This window comes from Lonchura striata, chromosome 4, assembly GCF_050655825.1.
Source record: "Lonchura striata isolate lonStrDom1 chromosome 4, ASM5065582v1, whole genome shotgun sequence".
Taxonomy (NCBI): Eukaryota; Metazoa; Chordata; class Aves; order Passeriformes; family Estrildidae; genus Lonchura; species Lonchura striata.
The window spans coordinates 68,079,167-68,102,159 of record NC_140706.1 but is presented as its reverse complement, the minus strand read 5'-3'; the positions used below and the strand labels follow the sequence as shown (position 1 = coordinate 68,102,159).

At 37.7% G+C, this 22,993-nt stretch overlaps 1 protein-coding gene across 1 annotated transcript in view; it reads left to right on the top strand.

Moving 5' to 3' along the window:
• Nucleotides 1-22,754, top strand: part of LOC146767702 (uncharacterized) — a 55,260-nt gene extending 32,506 nt beyond the window's left edge. The window contains exons 4-9 of the mRNA XM_085579557.1: nucleotides 3,184-3,254; nucleotides 4,581-4,730; nucleotides 15,667-15,774; nucleotides 16,567-16,641; nucleotides 18,615-18,728; nucleotides 19,496-22,754. Coding sequence (XP_085435683.1) covers nucleotides 3,184-3,254; nucleotides 4,581-4,730; nucleotides 15,667-15,774; nucleotides 16,567-16,641; nucleotides 18,615-18,728; nucleotides 19,496-19,644 — 667 coding nt within the window. The 3' untranslated portion in view covers nucleotides 19,645-22,754. The remainder of the gene's footprint in view (nucleotides 1-3,183; nucleotides 3,255-4,580; nucleotides 4,731-15,666; nucleotides 15,775-16,566; nucleotides 16,642-18,614; nucleotides 18,729-19,495) is intronic.
• Nucleotides 22,755-22,993: the final 239 nt, after the last annotated feature.

The following is a 22,993-nucleotide window of genomic DNA, read 5'->3' as shown; positions in this document are numbered from 1 at the left end:
TTAGTTATCTAGTCTATCTTCTAGTCCATCATTTCTCAATACATCAGAAAATTGCTCATAATCTACTTGAAAAATGACTGATTTGCTCTTAGTATAAATACTGCAATGAATTATTTTAATTTGCAGGCAGCAAGATCATGGTGAGAGACTGAAAAACATAACTATCTGTTCTTGAAACTATCAAAACTGTGCAAAGGTCAAAAGAATTTTCCATTTTTGTTGTTATAGAAATGAAAACTTTCAATGTAAACCCAGAAAAAGTTACCTTTTTCATGCTAACTTTTAGACATAAAAGTTAACTTTAGGGGTAGACTTCTCCTAAATTTTGAAGTATAGATGCTATTTCTCTCTCCTTTTGTCCATTTATTTAAACATGCACACATTTCATGCAGCAGTGATAGATACAGGAAGAAATACTTCAAATATCAGATGACTTCTTTATGTTGTGGGACACTTATATACTTTTAAATTTTGAGGGTCATTTCTGTCTAGTGGTTTTTTAAAATTATTCAACTCAAGACCTCTGAGGCTCCTTCATACTCTTACAAACCCACATTTCCCACAGTTTTTGCAACTTGGCTTTCAAATGGATTTTGCTGGTTCTGGTACTGCACTCACTTTGGTATGCAAGTCCAAGGTATCCTGCAGACCTTACTGCAATCAGAAACAAAAAAAAAAATTGGTTTTTTAGCATAGCTACCACATTTTCCTGACAAGTAAGCTATTTTTCTTTTCCTTTCTCTTTTCATTTTAAGATTTCCAAATAAAGAATTTTATGGAAAAGGGAGAACATGCAGAGGAAAGGGCTTCCAGGCAAAAGATGAGGATATGAGTAAAAATGTCTTTAATTTTTTCTTTCTCTCTGAAATGTAGCATGAAGTGAGGGCAGTGACTGTGATAATAGAGGGAAATGATAAATTAAAGAAAGGACACTTCAACATAATCTAGATAACAGGAAAATTTTAAATGGACAATTTAACATGAGAGTCTGCATGGAATTATTTTTCATTAAACAATCAAAGCTTGTGATAATGCAAATGAAATCCATTTTTAGCTGCAGGAAATTTTGAGAATTTCAGAGGAATAGAAAATACGAGAATAATAATATCATGATGGTAATTCACAGTAATTATAGAAATGCATAATTGCACAACACAAGCACTAATCAAAGCTCGGGTGAGTACTTTGGCATTCATTAGGATTTCAGAGCAATTAGCATTTACCTTTGTCATTGGGCAACATACAACAAGCATTATTAATTTCATGTCAATCCAGAGCATAATTTCCCTGATCAGATTTCAGTTCATAATAACAAACCACCAAGAGTGACTTCTCTGGCATGGATTTCTATCAAGTATTTTAAAAAGAGAGCTTAACTGGGGACTGCTTTGGAGGTAGAAATGTTGCCCTTGAACTTAGGTGATCTCTGAAGGTTTTTGCGCTATCCTCTGTATATACAAATTCCACCAATTTTTTTGCATCTACTGGCCTAAAATAGCTTCAGAACATTGCCCATGCTGTCCTTCTTCTAATCTTACAGGAAATGTTGTGAGCTTCATCCATCTCTGTGTGTGCTAATCATTGAATTATTATTGAACTCTGGAGGTACCCTGTGCTGCTGGTACATGTGCAGCTCATCCAGTTGTGCTTCCTGGAACTTCTAACCTGATGTACAGCTCATCCTGCATTATTCTCTGTTGAGAATTTATGTCATTTGCTTGTTGGATTTTTATTTCTGCCCCTGCTGACTAGCTACACTTTCCTTCTGCAGCTGCCCTGAATGCTTAATGTGAGGAAAAGAACATTTTGCATCTCATACCAAATGGTGATGGAGGAGGGGTAGGGAACTTTTGAGCAAATCAAAGTTAGAGAAGGAAGAAGAATATGGAATTTTCTTTTAGGTTCAGTAGAAGAAAAGCTGTGTTTTGTGCAATAAAAGAAACAAAACTAGGTCTGTGAACATGAAATGAGATCCTCTGGCTTATAACCCTTTTTATGCATTATTAAAAATCAAATCTGTTCTTTAACTATTATTTCCAGACTTTAAAAAGTTCTATGCCATATGTATAGCTCTTGAAGGAAAGGGTTGTGTATAGGAGAAGACAGTGTCTGGTAAATAAAAGAATACTTGAATTTATTGTCCCATTGTCCCAACTTACCAGCATGCAGGTGGGTCATGTCCCAGTGTTGGAAATATTAAGTTTTGACTTAGCTTTTCCCTTCCTCAGCTCACTCACTGTCACTGTGCCTTTCTCTGGCTTGTAGCAGGATTTTTCTCTGTTAGCAACTTATTTTTTAGCACACCATTCTGACACCTTGACAGTTCATGTGCTAAATCAGACTTTACAGTTACTGGCAGGCAGTTATTAGATGTATTGCACTTAATTAACTTTGCACCTAATTACAAGCAGTGCTGGCCGATTACAAAGGGCATAAATATATTAGTGCCCTGGCTGTCACATCATGAAAATGGCTGTTAGAACAAGTCAAGCAAAAGCAATTACCACATTGTGTGCATAGCGAAGTGTGAAGCAGAGTGCAGGAAGAGGGATGAACTGGAGTTCAGTTTGTAAGAATTTCATTTTGCACAGCCCATCTCAGGCGACTCAGATGAGCAAAAAGTATGGGGAGAGATTTCTTTTAATTTGTGTAAACACTTCACATGTGTGAAGGAAGAACAAAAGTTGCATCGTGAGAACTAACGTAAGTTTTGTTGGAAACCCACCCTGTGTATCTGTAAATAAAGTATGAAGATTGCAGTGTTAAGGAAGAAAAGCTGTCTAACATGAGAGAGATGCTAAAGATTATAAGCAAAACTTGTGATTTAGAATGACACAATGCAACTATTACTTATAGAGTAGTTGCCAAAATGAGAAGGAAAGCGGAATTTGGTCTCATCTGCAGCGGGATATGTTGTAAAGAGCAAATGTTAGCACTCAGCTGGCATTCCATGGAAATCTGTCTTGTGTTAGCACAGGAAAAAAAAACATTTCTGCTGGAAAAGTAAGCAAGGCATTTGGAGCAATATTTAAAATTTTGTCAGTGGCTTTGTAAACAAGAGTCTGTATGAGAGATGTTTCCTCCTGTATCGAGTTTCTGTTCCAAGCACCACATGCTCTCTTTTGCAGAGGAAAATGGACCATGTTATACAGGTGGCTTAACTTACTGTTGTTATGCATACAGCTGTGGAGGAATGTTGCCTTCATTCCACAAGAATCCTGGCCAAGGAGAAGAGCTGAGAACCGTTAAATATGGTAATTTTTTTTTTCATTCCTTTTTCTGCTTTGCAACAGGATAGTCTCTGAATTAGTAGTTTTTTGCAACAAAACAAAGTGTTTGTTTTCCCTTCCAACAATCTTAATTAGTCATCAGTGTATAGGCAAACCACCATAAGCCCTATCACAGGAATCTGATGGGCAACAAACTGTACTATCCACTTTGTACAAGGTATGTAATGCTTTGTACTGAGGTCACACTCTATTTTTATATAAAGTGGTCAGAAAAGGTCACTAGAACTTGACTTTGCTTGGGGCAAGTAGAAAGTAGCAGAGGGAGTCACAACATGGTGCTGAATGAGTGGCTGTAGGGCTGGTGCACTGTTGTTATTTACAAGCTCTGAATAAAGAGAGCTGTGAGGATGTGTGTAAACCTTTCCCAGCCCTGAACAGCCATTCATTGTTATTCACTTCTCAATAGGCTGGCTGTGTTGTTTCTGATAACTCATAGAAAAGCAGTGGTAGGTGGCCTTAAACAGAAGTTTTGGATGCCTTTGCATGCAAAAGTGAGCAGACTCCTTTGTGTGCCACAGCATAAAGTAGAAAGTGGGGAGATAATTTGTTTGCAAAACCAGCATTACATCACTGCTGAAAACATTGCTCAGTTGATTAAGATCTTGGGTGGCCAGCAATTTTTACTCTGTATAAAACTGGGGACATTGCTGTAGGGAAATTGTGCAGGAAAATGTCCTGATGGAAAGGTCTGAGGGAGGCAAGCGCTGTCATTCAAGTAGCTTGTGCCAGAGCCACTCCTTACTAATAGTGAGGAACTTGGCCCAGAAGAGAAGTTAAATCAGTCAGGGGCTCATTTAGAGCTCTATGATTTCAGTTTTCAAGGGCAAAATATACATTTTTTCGCTGTAGGGTACAAGGAATTAATGTAAAATAATGGGGACTTGAGTCTTCCAACACATAAAGTGAGTTATGTCCAGCACAAAGTGTGTTAAAATCTTGCCTTCTAAGTGAATGCACTAAACCTACCAAATAATGTGTGAATAATGTCTAAAAAATAAAAGCACATCTAAAACTCCATGCTTTTGAGGAAAATGAAATAAAACAGCAGTGAGAACTCATTCCAGCAGAATAGGTCAGTCTTATGTGCTTGAATTTTTTTCTGATATGGATGCTCATAGAATAATTTAGTTTGGAAAAGACCCCTAACATCACTGAGTCCACTTGTAAACCCAACACTGCCACCTGTAGAATATTTCATTAGCCCCCATGGAGTTCTTGGCTTTTCCATATTTATCATTTTTATAGTAAGACAGAAAACAGAGCTGATTATCTGCTCCTTTTTTTCTGCAGATGAGATGTTGCTCGGTCATGACTTCTGGAGACTTACAGCCTTCCTGAGCTCCCAAGATCCAAGGATGCCCTCTTACCTTGTCTTTTGTCATTTCATGGAAGCATCTAAAGGAAAACTGGAAACTGCAGTTATACATGAACAATTCACAGGTATGTAAAAGCCCTCTGTTAGACTTTCTATCTGAGCCTGCTTTGTTCCTGAAGCTGCACACTTTATAGTTTGACTTTTACACTTTTTTGTAATGACTCTTTCCATCTGAGTGCATCGTACTGCAGGAAGCTAATTGACTTTGACTCCTCTGCTTCTCTTCTCAGTGGGGGATGCTAGTTATAATTCTCTTATTGATTGTTTAAAGCAATTAGCGGAAAACAAATTTTTCCAAAGAACAGTTAATATGGTTTTGTTGCTCTCCATCATTAAAGCTGCAATTTGTTATCTAAGAAACAATTTGTTATCTGGGAAAGAAATTAATAGGAAACATATTCCATGTGTTTATTAGCTGAAGAGAGACAGGTTACCTCATCATTAATGTCATCGGTAATTAGCGCTCTCGAGCTGCCACCATCTGCACCAGGGGCTGGAAATCTGTCAGCATCTTCAGATGCCAGGCTGAGTGTGCTTGTCTGTGCCAAACAATGGGCAGGCCCTGTGTGATGCCCACATTTGCCAACAGTGGTTGGCTAATGTAATTTAACTGGACAGGTTTGTTCTATCTGTGACTGCCACCCTGGGAAGGACACGAGACTTTAAACCTCCAGGGCAATTCCCAGTCATTAGGTCACTAGCAGCAGGCTCAGAATGCCATTCTCAATTAATCAGGTTTCTGATGTCATAACTGGTTTTTGTTTCCATTTGGGACGAGATTTGGAAAAGCAGTGTGGTCAAAGTGGCAGGACCTCTGCTCACATTCCACCAGCATCAGAGCCCTCCATGATAACTAGCAGATCAACCCTGACATTGGAGATGCTTCTTACTTGTTGTTGTTGAGTAGGTAATGTCTTGTTCTGCTCCAGACTGAAATCTACTTTATATCAGGTGAAATCTCTTCAAATAATAATAATAAATAGAAAAAAAAAAAGCCAGGGAAAAATGTAAATAGTTCTGTAATATTTAGACTCTAGTCTTAGTGTTTTACTGACTTTTGCTTCTGTAATTCAGTTAGATTTTGTAGTTTTATTTTGAGGAGAGGAAGTTCTGAAAATTTCCACTGCTTGATAAAATTACCTATGAGAGTCAGAGAATCCTCAGATCCCACATGCAGGGATTTGAAGGTTTATGTAAGATTGGCTGTACTTAAGTTTGCATCAAGTTACTATACAGTAAATTATTATACATGTAGGGTGGTTAGAAGATTATTTGTTGGGTAGTTTTTAATTGGTGCTTTTCTGTTCCATTCATTCAGTCATGTGGATGATACACACACAAGTGTGGGTGGAAGCTAAATGCTTTCTATGGCACATGCTTTTAAGCCTACAGGAAGGTATATTACTTCAAGTATTATGGAAATTATAATTAGGGAATATACATTAATTGTGCATATTGCTAAAACCTGGACATTTTCTTCTTGAGGGCCAGTGGAGCACAAAGCTCCTAAAAATGTGAGTTCCTGCTGACATTATAGAAAAATCCATTTCACATTTATAAGGTGGAGTATAATTTCCAAGGCACTGCCGAATATTTGCTTTTGATGCATGAAGCCTAAGTACATCCAAGGAGCAGTCTGTTTTTCTGATATGAGAACGTGGACTTGCCATTGAAAAGCCTGGATCTCAAACAAAGGTGAGAGGAATCAGGAATTTCAGAGTCACTATGATACATTTGTGAAGACCTGGTGTTACAGGAGGTGCGGTTGGATTAGTTGGTCTCTTAAAAATGGACAGAAATAGGTCATTGGAGGCAATAGCAAAACAGGGAAGAGTATGAAGGATACTGAGAAAGCTGTGATGTCTCAATATGAAAGAAAAGGTTCTAGATATATCTATGTCTATATAGATACATACTTCAGCAGGTGAATAATATAAGGAAGGAAATGAGTCACAGGATATTCCTATTTTCTTTTTCAGTACATTATTTTTCTAATTTTTTTTTTACATAAGGTGGTTTGCACTCATGTACTGATCCGAAGAATCTTGAATCTAAATATTCCTTTGTGTTTCAATTGACTTTAGGCCCAGGCATTTTTTTCAGTGCTTTTTGCCTAAATTTATGGCATGTAAATTTTTACAGAACTTGCTGCCATAAGAAATCATCTGTCCTAAGGAGCATACACTAAAGGAGGAATAAACATGCCATGAAAAAGTCAGGTGTTTGATATATATTAGGAATGGCAATCTGCTTTATAGGAATCTTTTGTTCTTTCATTTACTTTTGTGTCATGTCAGTAAGTTTTTTTAATGTCGTGTGCGAATTGGCATATTACAGAATAAAATTTTAAATATACATGTTTATCCTGAGGTATTGGTGGATCAGTACAGAAGACAGTCATTTTGGCTTTGGGGTTAGAGGAGGAAAAAGAGATTTTAGTTGCAGTGTAGGCATGTCCTAGAGTACAATTGTAACCTCTCAGTAATTTTTCATACTTAATGTGGAAAAACATCACAGATACTAAAGTTAAATGCGATGCCAATACTGTAAATCTAGTGTAAGGATTTACTGTATCACTGAGCTCTTTAAAATATTCCTTGGCTTCACTTGGAAGCTTTAACTAATTCCAGGTGAGTCACCTCAGACAACAAAACCCACTGTTGGTAGACTTCTATCAGGCAGGGCATGAGGTAACAATTCTCAGGGGACACATGTGGATGTGAGAATATTTTGTTACTGTGTGGTTACCAGCATTCCTTTATTTCTCATTAGTTTATACTGCGCTCTGTTACATGAAAATTAATTTCTGTTAACGTCTACAGTCAGGTAATGTACACATATCACTTAATGAACATAATATACCTTCAAATATTAAATTACAGCCTTTCTGCCTCCCAGGCAGACTGTCAGACCTGGTGGTATAAATTAATGTGTAATGCTGCACAGCTAACAAATTCCTTTTAGCCAAGAGAACTGAAAGCAGCTTCCAGAGCCAGGGCTGGAGTCTTCTACTGGAGGCTACTGAAATCAATAGAAAGACTTATAATTACTTCATTAATTGCTAGAATAAACCTGGGGATGGAAGAAAAAGGTCTGTGGGGAAAACAAATTAGGGAGGCAAATTATACTTCTCCATTGGAAGTGAAAGCCCTTCTTGGAGTAAGTGTTCCATCATAGGTTGCCTTAATAACTGTTCTCATGTATTTTTAAGTAGCACTTTGTATATATTTAGCTATATATTTGTATATATTTAGCTGTTTTCAGGCGTAAAGCACATCCATTGTTTCTACTTGAGCTAAAGAGGAAAGCTTAGTGTTGTCATTCTTATCACAAGAGATGGGGGCCATGGTCTGAAGTACAGGGGTCTAAAGCCATCTCAGGTCTCCCAGGTTTCCCACCTGGCCTATGGATTGTGCTTCCTGGCAGGAGTGAAGGTGATGAGAAGTGAACAGTCCCTTTAGACTAAACAACTAAGAAACTAAACCACCCATGATACCATTTTCATTTAGAAAAATAGGATGTAATCATAGAAGGATAAAATCTGGAATTGAACTCTTAATACCTATATTAACAAAGGCTGAAGAGGCTCAGAATTGCTCCTTTCCTGAGTAAGTGACCTTTAAAGCAGGCATATGGGCCGTGTTTTAATCATCACTTTGTGACAATCTAGTTGGATTGTTGAATGATGGGTGTTTTACCAGCTTCACTTATTTCTGATTACACACTGGTACAGGGCCCCAGAGCAATGACCTGCTACTGGATGTGACTTACAAAGTCCAGTAGGTATCTGTATGGACATTATCATCATCACTCTCCAGATATTAAAAGGAATATCTGTAGGCAGCAGGGTTACTTGCCAGGTTGGAGGTATCAGGGCATTTGGGAATTGTTTTAGTTGACAAGCTGACAGACTCTCTGGATCATCCTGCATGGCCTGTGAATGCAGAGGTCTTGGCAAAACTGTTAGGCAGTATTTCTAATACTGAACATCAACTCCAGACTTTTTAGCCTATCTGGTCTTTTTCTCCCAGCTTGCCTTCTGCCCTTCACAGCTCTTTTTTTTTTTTTTTTTTTTTTTTTTTTTTTGTTTTGTTTTGTTTTTTTTTTTAATTATTATTATTTTTTTTTGTTCTTTGCTGTGTTTGGATTTATCTACAGATTAATTGTATCAACAGTCAGCTTCTGAGATTATACTGAGGCATGCTGGCATTGGCATTTTCAGTCTGTAAAGCTGTCCAGAACACTTCAGCGTAACCCTCTTCTGGCAGTGCTGGGTATCAGAGCTGAGCAAAATCAGCTCAGGTTTCATGGTGCCTGCTGATACATATGGGGACCCAAAAAAGAAACCTAATTTGCCCAGAATATTGTGGCATATCCCAAATGCAGGAAAGTGTGTCTGGATCCTTCATCCATCACAGCTGCTGGAGATAGAGCATAGCTGGGACAAAGCCAACCCCATGCAGTAGAGCTGATCTGTGAGCTGAGGAAAAGAGAGGTGTAGTAAGAATGGCCATTGATAGAAATCCACTGAAGTGAACACAAGTGTAATTGCTGCAAGACTGCATCCATAGTAAAACTTCCTCTTCACCTCCTTTGACCACAGACTGTGAAGCTTCACTCTCTCCCCTTCATATCATGAAATATCTCATGTTGAAGAGTTATGCCCCACCAAAGTGGAAAATGTCTAGAAAAAATGTACTAGATCTTCTTTCAAACTCTTTTCTGCTGGGAAAGCTTGGCTGTCAGAGTTGTAGAGACACCACTAGTATTGACCTGTGAATTGAGAAAATTAGCATGTTTATTTTTCTTTCTTTTTTTTTTTTTAATGGTTAGATCATAACAAACAATTTGATTTTGAGTACAGACCCCTCTTTTGTAAATGTAACCCCACCTAAAATGTGCTTTTTTGATATGAGCCAGAGCTGTGCCCTTGAGCCAGAAGAAACTTGCCTAGGGTCCTAGTGGACCATAGTTAGCCATCAGACTTTATTGACATCTTGGTAAGATAGACAACTGCTTTCTCTTTTTTTCAACCTTATTAGCTCAAAAAATAAAAGTTTAGAACTTTGCAATCATTCCTCAGTGATAAAGGAGCACTTTGTTTTGGCTCATGTTCTTTGAGAGGGTGATTTTTGAGCATCAGCTTGAGTTGGATTGTTTCACAAGTACACTTATTGAAAATGTCACCAAATTCTTGCTTATTTTTGAATGTTAGACTTATAACTCTATTATTTTTAATTCTTTGAGGTTTTTTTTTAATGGAGTTGATCTGATATAGGAAAAGAGGAAAGCATTTCCAGTCTAGATTGCATATACAAACAGGAATGGAAATTTCCTCCAGAGGCTTCATGCTTCAAGTTCATTGTGTGATTCTTTTGATATTCAGCAATGAACACATTCTGTGTAATATTCCACTTCTTTTGTTTCATGGTATCAAATGAAGACAGACATTAAAAGCAAGGCTTAAGAGAAATTAAAAATGTCAGTAAAAGCAGCTGATGAAAACCTTATTAAACAGCTATGCATGTCAGGCTGTGTTCCTTTTGCAATGTATATGTTTGTTATAACAGCTCAGAATTCTGCAGGGACCTATAAGTAACAAACAAAATTGGTCAAGCAAAAAAAAAAAAGTTATTGGAAACCTGAGTGCTGTTGAGTCCCATAATATGCAAACTGTACATCTGCATAAAATAAACCTGTGCCCTGCTGGTAGCCTTTATACTGTTCCCCTTGTATGCATCAATTTGTTTGCAGGGTTGAGTTCACTCCAGTAAATGTTTTATGGTGAGGATTATGTCCTCAGTTTCCACAAGTAGCCAACATTCATTGTCAATGTCAATAACAGGGCAAAATGTGAAACTGAACATGACAGGCAGTGTCTGTCTCTAAGGAGAAAGTTACCCCTTTACCTAGAGTGGAAAATTTCTGGTGTTAATATATGTTTTCCAGTGGAGGAACAAAATGATGAGGGCAGAGAATGATCAAAGCATTGCAAATGCTATGTGAAGGAAGCTACAGTGTGGAATTAAGTCAAGGGACACCACTTGAAGAGTTAGGCTGTACAAAAGACACAGAAGAAGGAAAACAAAAACATGGACAAACTCTTGTGAAAGGGATCTATTAATTTTCCTAGAAAGACAAAAAACAAAGAGGTGTAAAGAGAGTCTAAAATTGGTAAAGGAACAAAACCTGTTGACTTGGAGCAAAAGTTGCACAAAAGGTGTCATATACCAGAGTACTGGAGATTACTTGCTTGAAAATCTTAATGTGAATAATAAATAAAAGTAGAAACCTGTGTTCAGCAAGATTTTGAGATAGGACAAGCATGTTTTACTGGAGCCTCAGGCTCTTGGTTCTGCTCTGTCAGAAAATGGTGGTTGATATGAGGAGCTGCCTTGAGTAAATCTGATGATAGGAAACTAGAGGAAATCATGGACCTAGAGAAGTTACAGTGAAAAGTGGAGTATTTCCTTGTCTCTAGCCAAGTGAAATAGGAGAAGGGTGGATAGATGGAGGGATGTGGGTAAGGTTACTGATTGCAAAGGTCTTGCTCTTTTGGAGCAAGTGCTCGCTCCTCTGGAGGGATTGCTTGGCATAGGGAATGCAGTTCCTGTCAGATGCCTGTGCATGTGGTCTTGAACTGCACTTCTGGACTTCAGCCATAGGCTTTTGGTAAATACCTTCTGAAAACATGATGTTATAGGATCTGCCTTCACAGAGCTCCCTTTGCAATAGCGTTTATGAGGGGTACTCTCAGGGTAAATGATGATTTATGTGCTCAATAACCTTTTTTCTGCCCTGTGGAGAAATCTTTAGACTGTCCAGCAGGCCTAGAATCAGGGAGGGTGCTGTGCTGCTGCTGGAGTGATGATTTTATAATGAAGCACTTGAGTTTCTTTTTGGTCTTGCCATCATCAATATCAGCTTGTTGTTTCTTGACCCATGCAAGATAAGGACTTGCCTCACCTGCTCTTGGCCATTATTTCACATCTTCCTGTGGGCACTGGAGAGAGCCTGGACAGCTCCATTCCAGTCTTTGCTTCTTACACTATGAGCTGGAGCTCAAGTTTTTTTTACAGCCCAAGTGGTTTGTGAAAGATGCTTTCACTGTGAATTCCCAAGAGAAAATAGAGCTGACAGTATGAGAGCTTTTCCTCAGCTTTCTTCAAGTATTAAGGAAAAAGCTATGATCTGTTTGACTTCAAGTTAAAGGAAGGACATGATACAAAATACTATTTATTTTGTGGTCTGCAGAAAAAAAAAAATCAAATGAACTCATCTACTCTTTATTATAACAGGCTAATTCTCAGAGTAATGCCATTTAAAATTCAAGTGTCCTCTGGTTTTAAATATCAGTTTGACAGACAACAAATTAGTCTTAATTTTGGTTAATACTAAAAGGGTGAAAATATATTTTTTCTACTTGTCTTGTGGTTAATCATCTGTAGCACCTTACAAACTCCTTTCATTCTTACACAAAAGCTTATAATATATCACAGAATTAGCATCACAGGTGGCTTGTCAGTGAGACAAGAAGTTCAGCTTAAAGAATGACAGAGGTCTATTTTGTATTCCCTTAACAACTGCATAGTCTCCAGAAAGATTCAAATAGTTGAATTCAAATGATGCTTAGCATTCTTCTTGAGTACTGATATAATAAGGAAATAATGCCATAAAATTTTACAATGAAAAGGTGCACTACATTATCTGGGTACTAAAGCTTTAATTTGTTAGCCACACAGGAACTGGGATGGGGGACTGGAGAGCAGTGTGTAAATGGATACCAGTCCAGGCAGAGCCCAAGGAAAAGTACACATTGAAATAATGGTTTTTGATTTTTTGGGGGGCCAAACAGAAACTCTTAACCTGAAGCACATTCTTACAACCCATGATGTACAACCCATGTCATATCTGAGATCTGCCAAGGCAATCTGGGAAAATTAGTGAAATGTGCAGCAGCACAAATGCAACAGCTTTGATGCTCATTTCACCTTGTCTCCTGTGTGCTGCTCTGACTTAAAATATTTTTGGAAGTTCAGTCTCAAATATTCAGTTCCAAAAATTTAAACAACAGGGAACAGATATTCAAAAGTGGCCTCAAAAGAGTAAATGTGCTTTGACATATTTCTTTGTTCTTTTAAAGTAAATGAAACAATTAGTCCAAATGAGGCACTTCATCACTGAAACCCAGAGGAATTTCTTGGCTGCTGCCAAATCATGAATAATAATAATAATAGTGCAGAAAAGGAGGAGTAGTCAGGAGAGTAGATAATCTATGGCTGATGAATAAAAGCCGATTTCAAGGACTCTTGAGCTGGGTTAACTTCTGCTGAAGTGCTCAGTTTCTGTTTCAAAGTGTTCAGTAAGCCAAGAGTGTTACAGTAGATTGTATGAGCTCCTACAAAGCACTTAATGTACTCATTTCTATCATAAAATACCTGATTATTCTCCAATTTCTTATAAAATGTGGTCAGTGGAGATCTTTATTAGTTGAAAGCATGTTCACTGGCCAATGTAGCTTGAATTGTGTAAGGACAAGCTAAACATTCTGCTTCCTTTAAAGCCTGTTTATTTTATTTTGCAATTGTCTTGCCCATCTGTACCACATTTTCTGTTTGCTTGGGTTGCTGTCCTAGCTGACTGCCCTTGCACAGGGCATAGGTTGTATCCTGGTGGCTCTTGGTCATACTTGCTTTTTCTGCAGCTTTTCACCAGCCAGGGCTTCGTGCCTTCATTCCTGGTCAGCTTCAGAGGCGAACAACATTGTAAGAAATTCAAATCATTACCTTGTAAGAGAGCATGCTGAAACACAGGGAATTGGCTTCCAGAACATTGCAGGAATGAAACAGAAACAATAATGTGCTTCTTCAACTCTTCCGGATCTCTATTTCAGAAATCTATGCATTTTAAGGAAATAGTTAAATCAGGTGTGGTTTGATGAGATGCAGTTATCACAGATGAAATAAAAATTTATCTGCCTACAAACAAGCAGCTCTCCCATTTGCTACTATGCATCTCATCTAAAGGACACAAAACATAATTCTTCACTCTTACACTGTGTTGTTCATCCCTAAGACTTCAGTGGATGCTCAAGAATTGGAAATGTGGGGAAGGTGGAAAGAGAGTGTACTTACACCTGTACTTTTATCCATCAGCTTGAGCTGGTTTCGCTTTGTCTCAGGACAGTGTCTACACTTGTCCCCTGTTTGTATTTTAGGGGCAGTTGTGCGATTGGGTAACACAATGGAGATCTGTGGGCTCAGTTCCTCTGCCATTGTGTGTGCCCAAGTGGAAGTAGTCAGACTATGCCAGCAAACCCCAGTGTTTGAAAGGTACAAGGTGTCATTTTACTGCTTAAAGCTGTTACTAAATGATATCCTACTTCATGAAGTGTCCCCAGGAAGTGCTCCCCAGTTCCCCAGCAGATGCTGCTGGTGAAACCCACTGCTTTTGTAATCTGCAAGAGGGAAGAGTTTGGTCTGTAGAACTGCCTATAGTAGAGTGCTTTTTGCAACTTCCCAGATGCATAATCCTCATAGCCATCTTTTGTGGAGTAAAGGAGATTAATTTTAGAAACCATGGATTTTACAGATCCTAGGATATTTACCATAACAATTATTTTGCTTTGAGTAAGTGGGTTCTGTGGCTGACTTTAGTCCCCTAAAGATCACAGACTTATTAACAACCACACCCCAGCTAAAGTCTACACCACTAGAGATTGTCTTCAAGCCCAATAAGCTTGCTGTTATTTCCTATCTTAAAATCTGTGCTAAGTGATAAAAAAATCAAAAAGGAAGGAAAAAAAAAAAGATTGAGGTCACTGCTGCAATCTCATTTAGAATCCATATGGAAAACACAAGCTAATCTGTAGAAAAATAATACCTAAGAATGATACATGCATAATCTTGGACATGAAAGAATATTTTAAAAGCCCCATGGTCTCCACAGGTTGGTATCTTAGAGTTGTAACCACCTGTCTTGATGATGGGCAAGCAGAAGGATGCTTTTTTGGCAATTGGTCATTTTCTGGGAAGTCTATTAATCCCCTTTTGATTCTGTGCATGCAGTTAAGTCTCATTCTTGTCATGACCAGTTTAGGTGTGCTTTTATCTACTTTTGAAGAGTGAATGAAGACCTTGTATCTTAATCCCTAGAAAGAATCACAGTGTGTAATGCTCTCAGGGCAGAAGGGGACTGTGCATTCCTGCCTGTGATTTTTACTGACCAGATAATCCCGAGGAAATGTGCAGCTGGAAGCTTGTTTCTGTTGTGCTTCCCTGTATGTCCTCGCTGGGTGGCTACACAAGAGCTCTTTAAACTCTGAGGTCTATCTTGATTTTAAGACAACTTAGCCCAGGAGGACTTGGAAAATCCTTGATGTTACAAGTAAAAAAGTGATGCCATGTTTAATTATAAATGATTGGTATTTTGGAGCAAAATTTTATTAATTAACAATAGAATTTCCCTTGGAAGCAGGATTCCTATCAAAGAATTTTATTTTCAGATAAAGATAGTTCTGCAATTCTTAAAGTTAAAAAAATTACTCTTGGTACTTATATGTATTTTTTTCCAGGTGTTTTCATGTTTCTCCTCTATAACCATATAGCCAGTTATGAAAATTTACTTTCCCCAAGGTGAAATGGGATGGAAAAAATTGCTGGATTGCAAAAACAGAAGGAAAGAAAGGGAAATCTGCAAATTAAAGATTTCTTTAAGTGCTAAAACAAAAATTTGAAAGTCTTGGGAATGGGGAAAGGAAACCTGAAATAAAGTGAATGGCAAGTGGGAGAAACTGTGGAAATTATTAAGTTGCTTTTGAGCTGTTCTACCATTTTCTCTCAGCAAACCACAATACCAAATTGTCAGCATAGTCCTAATGTCTCTTTCACATTTCTGGGCTATGGAAGAGAGATTTCAATTTGTATTTACTTCTTAAGGCTTATAGATGTGCCTTTCCCTGGCAAATAGAGATTCAGTGATGCACTTCATTGTCTTTTTCAGCTTTTCCAGCAGGAAGATTTTCCCCTTTACATTGGAAGACCTCTGGCTGTGGTGTTTGCATTTCAGAGCCTTTCCACCTGTTTTTGATAAGCTGGGTGAAATTGATCAGTGAGTAACACAACTTTGATAAAAATAAGATTGCATGTAGTCAGGAATTATTGAATAAGTGAATTTTCAATTTGAACAAATCTATGGCTAATAGTACCCAGGAATTAACAGACTATTAACTCAACACTCATCAGCATTTATATGCTAGCAGATGAAAATGTTTCACATGTGAACTAGATGCTGTTCTGTTCAGAAATAGATGTTTAATATTTTTGCAGTAGAATATAGATTAACTTCATGTTAAGCCAGGGCACTGACTGGGAGAACTGTGCTGTGTTATAACATGATCTTTCCCAAAAGTTGCTGTTCCCACTGGGAACACATTTTTGTGTACAAGGCCATCCTACCACCTTCTCAGTTATCAGCAAAGGAAATGGGGTCAAATATTTCCATCCTCTGTTCAAAGTACCTTTCAGAGAGTATTTTGATCAGATCCTGCAGAGACTGAACCACTTGATTAATTCTGACCATTACTTGTGAGCAGAGAAGTTAATTTGAGGCCTGCCTATTTGGCATGAAAGAAGAAATGTAACAATACATGTAAATGTTTAATTTCCATGTGGACTAATTCATTTAGGTCATATTGGCATCTTCTCATTCATAAAGAGGAGCCTGAGTGCTCAATCAGAATAATTGTCCTGAAATGAGGATCAGAGGCTTTTGTTTTTCATTATTTCATTTCATTTTGTTTTTCATTCTCTAAGTCATACATGCTGTAGCAGCTGTAAGAAATTGGGTTTCAATCCTACCATGGTTTGGAATATTTTTTCTCCATCTCTGCTGTTCATGCAGTACTAAATCTTTTGACCAATGTTCCTCAGAAGATGAGAGAAGAGAGGAATGGGGCAGAAGATCACATTCAAGAAGGTGAAGTACTTGTATGTTCTGCATGGCATGTTCTTCTTCTGTCTTTACTTACCTGGTTATAATAATGACAAAATTGTTGGGCTCTTCTGATAAAAAGCTGTTTCAAGCTCTTGGAAAGCACCTGTTTTTATCACTATTAATTGCTTCCAGTGGAACCAAGCTTTGGTAAAGGAAAGTCTTTGCATCATTGGGGATTAATTAGGACAAAGCACAAAGGAAAGAGAAGTAGAATGAAAATTGTTCTTATTTCTTATTATTCTTAATCCTGTATTATCTAAGGAGGAAATAAATTTTTTTTTCATTTTTTTTTGTTATCATGTTTACAAATGTAGGTGGACTAGCCTCTATCCAAGCTCTGAGTCAGAAGAAATAGGAAAACACTGCTGTAAAGAACCAGAAAAACAGCATCATTTTTGTGAGAAATCTCAGCCATTTCACTTTTACTGGAATCATGAAATCTTTCTGTAATTAAGTGACAAGCTTGTAGTGTTCCCATACCCATCTCTGTAGGAATTCCTTGCATTAATTTGCAGAGGCACAGCTTAAGCTGGCCAATAGTAAGAGACCATCCTTGGTTTATTTTGCCTTGGGGACTTCTACACTACACAAGCTTTCTATTTGACCTTTACGTTTTCTTCTGAGGACAAGGGGTTGAAGTCTGCAGGATAATTAGAAGTACCCAACATGGCTCTGGAGAAAACCTACACTGCTTTTGAGCACCAGGAGTAGTAAACATCTGGGGATCATTTGAAATTGTAGCTGCTCACTTGCTATGGAAGACATGAAAGAAGCAGTTAATGTTTCTTTTCTGGGCTGGGAATTGATCTTTATCACCACTTTCCCTAACCTGTATTAATAACAATCACCAGGGACAGGAGAAGCATGCAGACTTTAAAAAGCAGCAGTAGTTGCCCTAGGTCATGGAAGTAAAGGAGGAATTTGGATCTGAGTTTTTCTTGTTTTCTATCCAGACGTATGAACCTCTTTTGTTGGAAGTAATTTTTGGGTGAAATTTGACTGCAGCTTCTGAGGATACATAAAAATAAGTCAAGTTAACAAGAAGAAGAAAATAAAAATCCCTCCTGTAAGGCCTTAGAAAGTGATTTCTACCCTATACTTAAAAGAACTGTAATTTTTTTTCTGGATTTTTTGCCAGGCCTTTCAATTTTTAATTTAAGGTAATAGTATATGAGAAGGTAGTTCTTTCTTCCTATAACATTTGTTCTAATATTTTCTATAACCTTTGTTGAATTACTGCCTTTACCATGGGGCAAGTTGTTTCAGGAGTTGTTCCATCTGCCACTCAGAATATTCCACTCCCATCAGTAGAATGAAGCCTTTCTAGCCCTTTCTTTTAATGCAGAGCAACAAGATTGAAGGGAATGGGAATTTTTTTAAGGGTGTATACGAAAATTAAGGTTCATGTTGTGAAATTATTACTGAGAGAAGCATGAGGTGCTGCTTTTGCTGATGTAGTGGAATAATGCAAGTACCAGTTTAAAATTTTACAAGTTCCTCTAGCTGGAACAGGAACTAAAACATTGCCATTTCAACAACCTAGCACTCCCCACAGGTCTCTATGCACCTTGGAGATGTTGGCTTAGAAGGATTTTATTTTTCTTAACTTTGTGAAAGTAGGAATGCACAGATATAAAAAGCAATACAAGATATTCATTATGAGGGAGATTTTCTAAACTTTCCTTGACTATTTTAATATTAACTTTTTCTGCACAACTATGGCAAGGCAAATTTCCAAAGCAGCATACTTGAGTCCTGTTGCTGTTAGATATTAATGGTTGAATCCCCTCTGATGCTTTGAAAGGGTACAGTTGTATGGATATTAAAATACTTTCCCTGTTCACAGATTGATTGTTTGTTTTCTTTTTTTTTTTTTCAGAACAGAACTACAAAGACATTGCTTCCCATAAGACAGAAACAAGGCACACATATCATCCTTCCTTCCTTCCAAACAGGCTATTCCTTTGTTGCACCTGGAAAGAATGCCAGAATCCCAGCTGATAAAAACTGGGTTTCAGTGAAGTCAGAGGAGAACATGAAATCATCGAAGGAAGAGACCACACGGAAAGGTTCTTATCTGACAGAGCCTAATTGGCTGGGGCCTACTGTTTTACATGTCAAATGTCTCCCTGCTGCTCAGATAATCTTCAGTGAAGTAAATCTGTGCCAGAAATAATTTATCCTTGCATGTGTTTATGTGTCCATAAAGATCATGGGGTGGCCTGCTTCCTATCCACTGCAAGCATCACCCTGATTTAAAGAGGGCACTTGTGCATCTCTGCTGAAGGACAAAGTGTTTGCAGAATTAGATCCTTACTCCTCTTTACTGGTCACATGTGGGTGAGGGTTCTCTTAAGTGCTCCATTATTGTGAAGGCAGTTTAATGACTGCACACTGTAAAAGTTCAAGCAATTATATGTAAGGCACAATGAACAATATGACTTCCAAATGTTCACATGTAATGCATGTCAGATTTCAGCTGGAAAACAAAACAAGCCCCTCAAGGTTGCAGTCTGTCTGCTCTTTAGAAGAACCACATGTTGTAACCTCAGAGCCTCAAAATATCAGCTGTTTTCTGTGCATGATGAGAGCAGTGGAATCTGTGACATATTCTGTCTTTTGTTTCCTGGAATCTGGCTGCACTAATGATCAGATGTGTGCTTCTGCCAAGTGCAGTTGGTGTTTGATCCACGTTCAGACCAGAGAATTGTTCCTTTTTTTTTTTCTCATGGCATATCTCATGACATCATTTTTGTACAGGGTGTAGCAAAGATAAATATGTAAATAAGGAATTATATTTTCTAAATTTCATTTGTGGTTGTTCTTTTACTTTTAGGGAATATGAAACTACCTGTAGACACCAAAAGAGGTCCAGGATCATTGTACTGTCTACTAATATCCTTTTGTGAAGCATTTAAAATCAAAATACTCTGGACACATAAAGGAAGCAGATTTAGATCTTTCTTAAAAGAAGAGCAGAAGTGACCAGTCACTGTTGCCAGGAACATTCTGCCTTTTTCAGAAGAACTTCTCAAGGAGCCCAGGTACTCCCATTTGAGTCCTTCACCACAGATTCCATGTCCCACACAAATTTCCTATCCTATTTTATGTGTGTCTGTTTCTGCCATTCTTATCCACTGCTTGTGCCTTCATTATTATAAAGTGTGCTATTTTTTTTTTTTTTTTTTAATAATCAGACTGTGGGTGTAAATTACCATAGTAAGCTGAGCCTGAGCCATTTGAGAAGTGTTTCCCTGTCTCTTCTAGCTCACCTTTTCCTTCCATCCAGGCAATGGGACACAGGTAGCAGGTAGGGCTAAAGGCAAGGATAGCAGCTGCCTCAGCTGTCAAGCACTGGTCTGTTTGTATTCATGAGTTATACACCAGTTCAGTCAAGGAAAAGTTCCAAATATCATTAAATAGTAAAAGGGCAATGGGGAAGCGTGGTTGAATCACTCAGATGTCTCCAGCTGGATGTCTCAGAATGATTCCTTTGGAGGTGAACCTGTTTGTATGAGAAATACATGCTCAGGCCCTCCAGTTTTGAATTTTCTCAAAATGTGTTAACTGTTGAGGATTGCAATATTTCTTGAAAAGTTTCTGTGAAAGGCCTGCATTTGGATTTTTTCTACACCTACAGAAATGTCATAAAATGTTCTGAAGCAAATCAACTTCTTGGGAGCTTTACAACTATTCAGGTTAGTTTCATGTAAGTTCTGTGGAATATTGCCATCAGATAAATAGACCAAGGCATTTGAATATTTCACTTGAAAACATTTTATATATTGAAATAAAATTGTATGCATGTAAATTTATTTAATAGAACATTATTGTGATTACAGGTAAAGGTGTCCAATAATGTGAAGCAAAGGCTTGAAAGTGTTTTTATTTAACTGTTTGCTTAGGTGTGGTTGGTATAAATTGCTTTTGTTATTTTATTAACAAGGGTGGGAAGAGGCAAAATACTGGGAGATTAATTTAAATCCAGCTCAGGAGAATTAGACACAGGAGAGCAACTTCAATGTGTCTGGCACATATTAGCATTTTATTTGATTGTAACAAAAATATTGTGCATGTATTCATAAAACACATTTGTTGGGTTTCCTTTTAAGTTTCACGGTTTGTTCTTTTTATTAAAACCTGTGATAGGTCAGAATTAGTGCTGTCAATTTCCTTTGCGAAGGACCTCAAATATTCTCATTTTAAACCCAAGAGACCTTTTTAAAAAGGGGATTGAGGCTCTTCTAAGCAGCATTAAGATGACACACAGATGACCCAAGAAGTGACACTTCAAATTCTGTATCTACATTTGTATGAAGAACTGCAATAAGCCTCAAAAGAATTATTTCTAAGCTACTGCAAAATGTATTTAGCCAAAACATGACATGTTTATATGGAGGTAGTCCTTGTACATCCATCTCAGTGTTATATGTGAGATTAAAAAAAAAAAAAAATTAATGACAATCCCTTCTTTTAAGTAGGATTTTGGAGTTTATAAGCTGGTTCCTTGCTTTCTGTATTTAATGGTGGCCAACAGGGTGCTAGAAGGATTTGCCAGTGATCTTGGCATGAACCTCAGAGATCTGTGCATCAGGGACATCTCTGTGTAAAGCATTTGTGTTCTCAGACAGCTTGAAGGCATTTTCATGCTAGAGTTATATTACTGGAGGTCTTCTAGCCACTTCTGTCAGTTCATCATAATCTGTAGACAAGTCTTAACTTTGATTTCTGAATTATTTTCCTAAAATAAGAAAAAATCTTGGGCGGTAGCATTAAAGGAACAAGCTCTGAGGATTTCTTCCTGGTGATGGACACAGGGTTGTATTTTCCATCTCGTGCTCCAGTGAGTGTTCATTCGTGTCCCACAGAGGCCCCCAGACTCAGAGCAAGGGAGGGACTAAAGGCATCAAAGGCCTTTTTGTCAGAATAAGGACAATGCTATAAACCAACCTTGTGTTAACCTACCGAAGAACAGAGGACAAGAATCCTGAATGCCAAACTATAGAGAGATGTGTGAAAGGGAAAACTTTTACAAAAGTAGGCAGGCTGAATAAAACTATTTATCTTTAGGCCACACAAGTCATGGTAATTAAATTAGGTCAGGCTGGCTATAAAGCTACAAAAAGCTGTCTGTAGCTAATTTAGAAAGAGACAGAGACAACCTGAAAAGAAAACTATTGACAGCCTCCTATTATTTTTTATCTAATCAAGACAACAAAATGTAAGAAAGAGAAACAGAAAAAAAGGAAAATAAAAAGAAATCTCATGTTGATTTATTAAGATTTTCTCTCAAACCATTAGGAAAACAAAAGCACGTAGTCACATCTTTGATGTGTGAAGGTTTGCACATTGTTCTTAATGCTAACTGAGGGTTACATGCATATTTTACCCTTGAGAAAAACATAATAATTGACGACCTTAAAGTTCAGAAAGTAAGGGAAACCCCAACAAATGATAACACAATCAGATCTTTATCAGTACAGTATCATTGCAATAATTCTTTCTGGGCATCCATATTATCTGCTGCTATGTGAAGAGAAATCCTAAATATCTGTGAAAAGAGACAAATAGACTTACATTTAAAACCATTTCTACATAAATCCCTCCTGTCAGTTTGTGTAAACATCCTTTTTTGAAAATGTTTACAAGTATTTGCTTTGAATTTGAAAGTGACGGATTGTATAGGGTGTGGGAAATAATATTTTTGAATGTTAAGAAGGGAAGGATCAGGACTTTATTTGTAGTGTGGATCCAGTCTCATTAAATGAGGTTTAAAATAATATTTTGGTTGGTTTCTAAAATAGTTTTCATTCTCCAAGTGATTAGAAAAATTAGCATTCTAAGGCTGTCTGGAGGGTGAAGAGGAGTGTGTGAACAAAAAGGGGGAAGGGCACAGACAAAGAGCCCAGCTTGGTTTGTGTTGGTGTTTAATAGCAAACAACCCTTTCCCACCCTGCTTCTCTTTTATGCCTGTTTTAGTTCTAAGTCACTTCCAAAGAATTTCCAGCAGCAGATGACGCTCAGCCACGACATTCATCTGAAATAAGAGACGAACTTTGCCCCGTGAAGAAAATATTTGAGGTTTCAACACAAGTAAGGGTTGCAAATTCTCTGTGAAAATGGAAATTCCTTCCCATTTCTCCAAGAGGTCCCCAAGGGTGAAGTTTTGACCCTGGTGAAGTCAAGGGGACCTTTGCTCTCTTTCATTAAGACAAGAACCATCCCTCATCACATCTTGCACTTGCAACAGTGAAATGTGGAAAGGAGAAACTGTTTCCTTGGGTATTGCCATGAGGTAACATCTTTTCCAGACAATGAGAGAGTCTATGAGAGA